The 9836-nt window shown below is 44.7% G+C and overlaps 1 protein-coding gene across 1 annotated transcript; it reads left to right on the top strand.

The window, feature by feature from the left end:
* Positions 1-4708: 4708 nt before the first annotated feature.
* LOC104534881 (keratin, type II cytoskeletal 1-like) lies at positions 4709-9014 on the top strand (the record flags this gene model as incomplete). Its single annotated transcript, XM_010183808.1, has 7 exons — positions 4709-4907; positions 6241-6458; positions 7136-7196; positions 7766-7861; positions 8187-8351; positions 8439-8564; positions 8790-9014. Coding segments are annotated over 7 exons (1090 nt in total), but the record flags the coding sequence as incomplete, so codon positions are not given.
* Positions 9015-9836: the final 822 nt, after the last annotated feature.

The following is a 9836-nucleotide window of genomic DNA, read 5'->3' as shown; positions in this document are numbered from 1 at the left end:
TCTTGCTCCAACAGCTATACAAGAAGCCCAGGCAGTCAATTTTACATTAATAAGTCTTATGATGCAGTTTAAATCTAAAAAATCCCCAACAAACAAAAGCCGAGTTGAGCATGTGGCTATTTGAAGGCTTTCACTCCCTGGTGGATTCTGTGATAACTGTCCTGGTTTGAGCTAAACAGAACTCATTTTCTATTGAGTGATTTTACTTTTCAGCTCAGCCTCTTCTAAGTGGTTGAACTTGCTGAAACCAGCAGCGTGTTTTTCCAGTATGTGCTGCTACAACTGATAATCACAAGGCCACTGTCTCACCATGGGTGCCGTGTCTGCATCTATGGGGAGGAGCAGACCCAAACCTGACCAACGAGGGATTGCATCCCACACACGGCACACTCAGTGGAAAGCCCAGGGATCACAAGGGTCTCGACCCTTCCATCTTGGACTCTTCCTTCCCTCTTGATCCATGCAATGGCCCAAGGCCCAGCAGACCCTGCTGCTTCGGCTGCCTCTGATCCTGAGCCCTGTGCTCCTGCATCAGCTCCCACTGCTGCTGGGTGCACACTGGGACTTTTCCAGTGCTCCCAGAGCCTCTGGTGCCGTCATCATCATTGGAGGAGGATTTTATATTGGTTTTGTAGATATATTTGTACATATCTGTATATATTCCATTACTTCCTTTTTACATTTTTATCCTGTACTATCAGTAGTATTGTTTCATTAAATCTGTTGTTTTCTTTTCCAACCTGTAAAATCTCTCTCCCTTATTCTCTTTTCTCTTCCATTCTGGAGAGGGGAGAGGGGTTAACAGAGAGCATCTGACCAGGATTTAGTGCCCACCCCAGCCCTAAACCACAACAATAACCCATCTCCCTGGTAGGAACGTTGGGTTGAACCTGTGCTCCTTTTGGTCCATGTGCACTGGGAACCGTTTTGTCGTTTCTTTTAAAGGAGCACAGCAGAAGCTGCCCGGGATCATCCAGGAGCAGTGACAACTCATTCAGAGGAGAGGAAGGCACCAACAGGAAGCTCCCTCCTCATCCACAGGATGTGTGAACGTCGCTCTGGGTGCATCGCTGTGTCTGGAGCCAGCTCAGCAGGTCCAGGTGTGGCTTGGTCTGTTGTGCCAAGGCTGAGCTGGTGCCAGTGGTGATCACAACAGCAGCCTACACACCATGTTCTGGATCATGCGGCACGTGGGGCAGGACAGCCGCTCTTATGCTGGGTCTGTAAGGAGGCCTCCTCTAGCAGGACACGACTGTGGTTCTGTATGAATTCCCACCAGGTTTGCTTCATGCAGCAAGCTGATGTATGTATTTAGGGCAATGATTTTGGATAGAATGGAATCATAAAATGTATTGGGTTGGAAGGGACCTTTAAAGCTGACCCAGCCCAGCCCTGCAGTGAGCAGGGACATCTTGAACCACCTCAGGGTGCTCAGAACCCAGCGAGCCTGGCCTTCAATATCTCCAGGGATGGGGCCTGCAGCACCTCTGGGCAACCTGTGTCAGTGCTCGACCACCTCATGGGGAGCAGCTTTTTCCTCAGATCCAGCCTAAATCTGCCCTTTTCCAGTTTAAAACCATCCCCCCTCGTCCTATTGCTCCATGCCCTGGTGAACAGCTCTGCCCCTGAATTCTTATAGGCATCTTTCAGGTCCTGGAAGGTTGCTCTAAGGTCCCTTATAAAAATACATATTTATATATATAAATAGATAAATAGACATCTATTTAACTGTTGTTCAGCATGGAGCTGGCTTGTTTGGTCTGTGGGTGTTTCTTCCCCTGGGTCATAAGATTTCCTTGCAAGATCCGTGTGGATGGTCTAAAGTACTGCCTGACATGGCATGCGTTGGGATGAGCCACTCTCATGATGGGAAGAGATGAAGACAAATCACTCCCAAAGTAGCCTTTCACAGACTCAACGGACAGTGAACAACAGCAACCATTTAAAAACTCTTGTGCACGTTGCTGAGGAATTGCTAACTAAGTAAAACGGACATTGTAGCCCAGATGTCACAAGGAAAATCATGGGTCATGTCCACCAAGTCTTAGATCGATGGATGGACTCAATCTTAATGGTCTCTTCCAATCAAAACCATTCTGTGATTCTATTCTAAACCTCACCTCCTCCCGACATAAGCCGTATATTGTCCTCCTAATACCTGAGACTCATAAGGGTCTGAAATTTGTCTCAGCATCATTCAGACACAGTGTGATCCACATAGAATTTTACAGGGAGTGCATACAGTTCTGAAAGCGTCTTTCAGCTTGACATGGGAGTGAAGGAGGACAATTTACATTGGTTTCTCTTGAGATGCACCAGCATCTAGAAACTACTGAGCCCTATTAAACAGAATCAGAAAGATTTTTTGTGTAATATCCTAATGCTTTGACCTTTCCCAGATGTGTTGAAATGGGTCTGTTTCCAGATTATCCCCCTGCTCACTTTTAAAAATCATGGTCATTACACATTTTTTTCAGTTCACCTTAATTATTCTTTGCAGCAGGACACAGAATTCTCAATCTAAGTCAGGTTTTTATATAGGTATATAAAAAAGGGGAATTCAGTGGGAAATTTGGATGAAATTCTTGGTAAAATGTGGGTAACTAGTAAAGTTTTATTACAAATTAGCAAAAATGGACTGTCTGGGCTATTAGTTGGCCAGTCCTGGTGTAAGGTTGAAAGGAACCAAGTTTGGTAGGGGAAAGTAGTACTTTGTACTTATCTGGAAAACACTGCATCTGCTTGTGGGAAAAGCCCTTCATCCGGTCCCTGAGTGCCCAAAATCTTATCCACCTTGCGATATTTCAGCTGGTCGGGTAACCTCTCCCTACAAACCTTTCATTTAGGAGCTTTACAAGGTGCTTTCCTAACGGAGGCAGAGCAAGGATTGCAAAGCCCTGACCACAAAACCTCTGTATAACTGAAGGGTTCACACTGCGACTTTATCCGGCACCTTGGGAAGGAAAAGCATCCCCTTGGGTGAAGCCCAGCTCCTCTAAAATTATGCAGGGGACAAAGAGGAGGCGCTTGCCATGTGGAAATTGTTCCTCCAGTGCTTTTGGAGACTGTATGAGGTCTTGGTTGTCTTTTTGGGATGCTAGTCAAGGCTGGAGGCTCTCATTGCCACTGGCAGGATTTGGCTCCCCAGTGCCATTTAATGAGTCCATGGCCATTGAGTCTTGTACCAGAGTGCGCTCGGACTGGGAAGGTGGAGTCTTGCATGGAGATGAGGAGAGAAAAAAGGGAAAGGATGGGATGAGGTGAGGAAAAAGGGATGGATCTGGAAGATACTCAGTGTGAGAATCTGGGTAGAAAGGCTTAGAGCCTAGTTCTGTATCTGTATTTGAGATTTCAGCTATCCAGTAGCAGGGCCATTTAAAAAACCCCAAACAAACCACCCCATAAACAGGCAGTTTTAGTTCATAGTGTAACTATTCCCACATGGAGCAGAAGCAACCACAGCAGGAGGACCAAGAGTCCTTGTCCATGGGTCTATAGATGTTGGATTGTCTGTTCCCAAAGGTGACCTCGTCTTAACCTTTAACAGTTAAACTTTAACCAATTAAAGCAATATTTTATCTCAGAGCTTTCTATTTTCCATTTAAAACTCTGTGTCCATTTATTTAAAGTTAAAATTGACACAGAGAGGTTTATTTTTTCTGTTTTTAGACACTATTTCAGCTTTGTGAACTAAAGAAAGGTGTTTCTCTTTAAATGCCATTAGCAAGACAACCAGATCACAACACGTCCCCTCTCCCTGACTTACTCATGGGTGGATATACTGGAAATGAGAGAAAAGAGAGAATGGAAAGTTAAGGGAAGTTTTGCTTTCTGTAGCAGGTACTCATGATGATGGGGTGAAGCAAGGTGACCCACCTCCAAGTCAACATGAGGTCAATGTCAAGGCCTTCTGTCTCATGAAATGAAACCCCAAAAGAAGTGGGGGAATTTGAGAGAGAGCAAACCATGGCAAAGTGCAAGGATAACTGTGCGAACTGTAATTAAGGATGGAGGGCAGGCTAACGAGATAAAGAGATCTCATCTGAGAAAAACTCATGAGTCAAGCAGAATTTGGGGAATTTCACAATTCCTCCATTGGTGTGTGTGGTGTTTACTTTGACCTCTCTTCAGACAGCTATTAATTGCCACCTGATGAACCAAACCCAATAACAACATTATCAGACCTGCTAATTACCACGGAATGGAGACTGACACCTCCAGAACGTATAAAGGAGAACTTCCATCACCCTCACCAGAGAAGCTTAAGTTGTTTCTCCTCCTGTTTTACAACCTTCCCCCCCTGCTCTCTCGTCTTCTCTGAAAGCGAAGCTATGAGCCACCGTTTCTCCAGATTTGGGGATGGGAATTTCAGTTGCTCTTCTGCTCACTGTGGCACACTGGGTGGTGGGAGAAGCTCATTTGCCATAAGCCATTTTGAAGATGATAGAGGAGAAGGAAGATACAGGGGTTATGGGTATCCTTATGGCAGCAGGAGCCTCTGCAACCTTGGTGGGTATAGGAACTTGTCTACTGGTGGAGGCTACAGAGGAGAAGGAGTAGGATATGGGAGATGCCTGGGATTTGGTGATGGGAGACATTTCAACAGCGGCTTTGGCAGAAGAGGGTATTTTGTGGGAGCTTATCAAGGTGGTGAAGCAGGGCTTGGAAGCACACATGGTAGGGAGCTGCTTGGAGGAGGCCTTGGTAGAAGGGCCTTTGGCGAGCAAGGGGCTGGGCAGGGTTTTGGGCAGGCTGGCGTTAGCAGAGTCATCGAGGAGGTCCACGTCAATACCAGCCTGCTGAGGCCAATAGAGCTGGAAGTTGACCCCGAGTTCCAGAGAGTGCGGTCAGATGAGAAAGAGCAGATCAAGGCTCTCAACAACAAATTTGCATCGTTCATTGATAAGGTGAGTCCCTGTTCTCTTCTTCGCTTGTTAGCTGGGAAGGTGGAATTACGAGGGGTGCTGCTCTGCCTGTTTCAGTCATGGGGGCACCTGTATATTGCATCTTCTCTCCCCAAAATCAGCGTTAACTCGATTCCCTTGCTCTCATGTGAAGTTCTTTATAGCTTGCTATAAACATCACTTACATTTTGCCCTAGGATAAGTCTCTCCTACCCATATTTTGTGGCAGGACAAAAACTACTGGAATGTCACCAACACATTAACTCACTTCTTTTTTAGAGGAAAAGGGTTTCCGCATGGTCAGTAATATCCTGAAACCTGGGAACTGTAGGTGCTAGGAGGAAAAATGGGGGATGGACTTGGACATCCTTGATGTGTTCTGTTATTTTTTTCCCCTCAAGCAAAGCAAAATATTGCATATCTTCGAATTACAAAGCAAATAACTACTTTGCTAGGAGGTCCTAGCCTCTTTCAGGTGGACAGTGACCCCCACATCTTTCTTCTTTACCTCTTTCTTGGTTTACACTACAACACTTTCAATTCTGCAGTCTCCTCTTTCGTTCCTACTCACAGACACAGGAACAAACCAGCCCCAAAACACTTCCACCCACGCAGACCTGACGTGTGCCTTTGTTTGGGTGGTGGCATGTGCCTCTGCACAGGGTGGAAGCCTCTGCTATTCGTTACACTTGAAGACTTCGGGGCTTCTTGCATTACCTTACAAAAAAGGTGCTGGTTACACCCAGAAGTTATAAGCAAACGTCATCCTGATGAATAGGAGTGCCTTAGACTTTGTAATTTGGGATACTTTCTGGATATCAACTTCCAGGTTATAAACTGCTCAGCATCCCTGAAGAAGAGATACTACCCCTTTGGTTTCCAAAAATACCAATTCTGTATGTTATAGGTCTTTCTGACCTTCTCCTCTAAGGCAAGGTATATCTAGGAAGGGAGGGGTCCTATGTGGTCTTCTGAGAGGGGAGTAACTCTTATGTTTTTGGGTGCCTACGGTACTGCAGAAACAGCTGAACCCTCCCTCCACCCCAATAAATCCCACAAATATTAACAGCCAGCCAAGATTTCAGTATCGGCTTTGAGGAGCAGCAGTGAAATCACACCCTCCTTATGCAACAGATTGGGGAAAAAAGAGATGCCCTCCCCTTTAATCTAAGTCGTCTCGTGTGTTGGTACCTGCAGTTGGTCCCACCTGATGAAACCCTTAAATGTTACTGTGTCAGAAATTAGGAAATTAGGATTTATTTGCTATACGGACTGCTGCTGGTGTTTCCCCCAGTGCTTTCCAGTGACTGAGCTGCTCTTCTGCTTTGCCTTTCAGGTTCAATGCCTTGAGCGGCAGAACCAGGCTCTGATGGCCAAATGGGAACTCCTGCAGCAGCAAAGTGCCCGACCAGAAGAGAGCAGAAATATCACCTCTTTCTTCCAGTCCTACATCAACAACCTGCAGAGGCAGCTGGAAATGCTCCAGAGCCAGAAGGAGCAGCTGGATCCAGAGGCATATAACATGCTTCAGCTTGTTGAAGATTATAAAAAGAGGTGAATAATCACAAGTCTGGGGAAAAATGCACACTGGGATTTTCCAAGGCTGATCATGCTCTGGGATGGCACAGCTTCTAGAATCCTGTAGCCATTACAGCACTGCTCTGCAGTGGGTTCACTATGGGACTCAACTGATGCTGGGTGACTAAAGCAGGTTTGGTGAGGATAGATCCCAGAACAGTAAGAGGAAAATCAAAGGCCCTGCAGATCTGTCCCACTCTTCTCCTATCCTCCTTCATGCCCTTCCTCTCCCAAGTAATGAGTAACCCAGGGCTCCTTACTCCTGCTAGTAGGGCTGGAGTTGTGGTCAACATGGACAGGGCTGAGCAGTGGAGTTGAGACGAGTCATCACTTCTGGCTTAGCTGCACCCAAAATATATGTCCGCAGCTCTGAAAGATGGGAAGTTTAGTTCAGAATTATAGGGATGTTAGAACTGATCCATATCACATTTAGTTGGCTAATTTAGCATATCGTTTTGCCTTTACGTTTTGCCAGAAACTGCAGTTAAATGAAAACATGGCACATTCCATTGTGCCATTGATCTCGGAGGTCTTTTCCAACCGAGCGATTCTGTGATTCCCTTTTTGGATGATTCCTTTCAGTTTCTGATCCACTTGGCTGAAAAAGTTAAGATAGGCAATGAGTTACCTCTTTCTTTTCTCTGCTGCAACAGATTTGAGGAAGAGATCAACAAGCGCACGTCGAAAGAGGAGGATTTTGTGGAGCTGAAAAAGGTGAAGTCATCCAAGACACTGAAAGTAACCAAAGCCTCTGAAATAAGGCCATAACCAATGGTTGCTGAGGTTTCCATAAGCAAGATCTTTGCTAAACTTTGTCTAACTGAAGTCATTGAAAAATTGAGCTTTTTACTACAAGATTGGAGAGAAATAATTTCCTCTAGAGACTGAATTGGTCTCTTGTGAGATGAATATCTAAAAAGTGCTGTTTTTTCTCTATTCACTCAGTCACAACCTAGATGTCATTAGTGGGCGTGAAATAACATCTGTAGATGGCTTGGATAGATTAATGGAAAATTTAGACAGCTTTTTTTAGAAGAATTAATGAAATTTATGTTTCTATGTTTTGCATTTTCTCCAGGAGCGTATTTCTATGCCACAGCTATTCTTTTCCTCTAAGAGTTAAAATCTTTCTCTTTGTTCCAATTGCTTTGCAAATGAAATCTGAGATTATTTGACTCCAAGAATGAGTGCTTTAAAGAAATGTACCAAGTCTTGCAAGAATTGCTCTTCAGTGGTGAATTTGGATCAAAGAAAAACAAATATGCTTATGGCTTTTTCTATAGGAACTTGACAGCGTCTACATGGGAAAAATGGAGTTTGATGTTCGGGTGGAAATACTGAAGCAGGAGCTTGAGTTCCTCAGATGTTTACATGATGCTGTAAGTATGCTTCTCAGATTAAAAACTTACCCTTAGGTCTTGAAGGATGCGTATCTTCTGGAGGTTCCCAGAAATGTTGGGGTGGAGAATGGATCATCCTTGGCCTTTGGTCTTATCAAGTCATAAATTTGTGAGTGAAAAGGAGAGGGTCTGGTATCTCACAAAGGCTGAAAGAAACAATTAAAAATTAAAACTGGTGGTGGAAGAATATGAGCTGGGGATGCAGGTAGGGATGTTCCAGTGGGTAACAGGTCATAGGGTCCCATTTCTTTCCTCATGACATGACCATGGTCTGTTAAAGTCCAACATCTTGTTTTCCTTGCAGGAGCTGTCCCAGCTGCAAACAGTAGCTGGCAACACCAATGTCGTTCTGTCCATGGACAACCACAGGGATCTGAACATGGATGGCATCATTGAAGGAGTCAGGCAAGAGTATGAGGCAATTGCTCAGAGAAGCAAAGCTGAAGTAGACGACATGTATCGGGGCAGGGTGAGTAGACATCAACAAGATAGGGAGGAGAGTCTGTCTGCTGAATGGAAATGAAGCCAAAAGTCTGTCCTCTTCTCTGCACCGCAGTTCCAGGACCTTCAGGAAATGTGGGTAAATCAACGTGAGCAACTGAGGACCAGTTACCAGGAAATCCAGGAACTCATCAGGCAGATTCAAAGACTGCAACCAGAAATTGAAATTGCAAGGAAAAAGGTAAAGCTGATGCTTTCCAACATGACTAAACTATTTAAGTAACTTTTACGTGGGGACTCAATGCAGTACAACATAGGCAAACCTAGAGATGAGGTTTCTTTTTGAAATGAAGCAGGTTTAGATTTTGGCTTTCTACACTGGGATTTAACTTGGGTTAATTTACCCAGTCCAGAGTCCCAGTCCCATAGAAAGGAAATGGACCCGTTCTGTTTGCACCCCCTGCAGAATGCCAGCCTCCAGGACACCATTAAAGACGCTGAGCAGCGTGGGAGCTCTGCCATCAGGGATGGCCAGGAAAAGTTTCAGAAGCTGGAAAATGCCCTGCAGCAGGCCAAGGATGACCTCACTCGCCTTCTTCGTGATTATCAGAAACTCCTGAATGCAAAATTGACCCTGGATGTTGAAATAGCCATGTATAGATCGCTCCTTGAGGAGGAGGAGAACAGGTAGGCACAGACTCTTCATCCTGGATAGAAGCACCTCTACAAAGTGGAGTATCCCATTCTTTGATCTGTCACTTAGATCTCCAGGATGAATTGCTGCCTGGAAGCAGTGACCTCTATAATTTGCTTACTGATAGTACCTAGCTGGAATTTTACTTTATTGGATGCCTTATCTCAGTGTCACTTTTCCTTCACAGGATACAAGAAGGCTCACCAGCCACAATCTGTAAGTAATCTGAGACTTTAATTTGCTTTTCTTAAGAGCACTGTCACCATTTTGTTTTCTGTGGTACATAACACCCACCATCAAAACAACTTATCTTAGTTCCTATCTTAGTTTCCTAGAGAAATGAAGCAAACGGTAGCCTCGTCTGAGTATGTGTGTGAAGACACATGTAAATGCATTAATATGTCCACACTGAGCTGCTGTTTTGGAACCGGTTGGCTAATTTCAACCAAATCTGTAGGAAGTGAGAAATGCCTCACTTATTCTGCAGGCCACTGTAGTGCATGTGAGAACTGAAGGAGGTACCTCTACTAAAGAAGATCCTTGTTGCCCATTTCAAAGATATGACTATGGTCACTAGTGTAGGTACAATGATGGCCATACATAAGTGCTACTTTCAGCTGTGCATGTAATTTTTGGGGTAAAAAAAAAAAAGATGAACATAATTTCCATTTCTTGCAGGTGTCATTGACCACAATGCGAGCATGACTGGAGTCTTTGGAGTAGGATCTGGAGGCTTGAAAAGTGGGAAGGGAGGGATGAGTTCTGATGGTACAAGCAAGAACAGAAGGAAAGGGTCAATCTCTGAAGGAGGAAAATGTG

Source organism: Mesitornis unicolor, unplaced genomic scaffold (genome assembly GCF_000695765.1).
Source record: "Mesitornis unicolor isolate BGI_N332 unplaced genomic scaffold, ASM69576v1 scaffold27174, whole genome shotgun sequence".
NCBI classification, from domain to species: domain Eukaryota; kingdom Metazoa; phylum Chordata; class Aves; order Mesitornithiformes; family Mesitornithidae; genus Mesitornis; species Mesitornis unicolor.
This window is presented reverse-complemented; position numbering and strand designations above follow the sequence as displayed.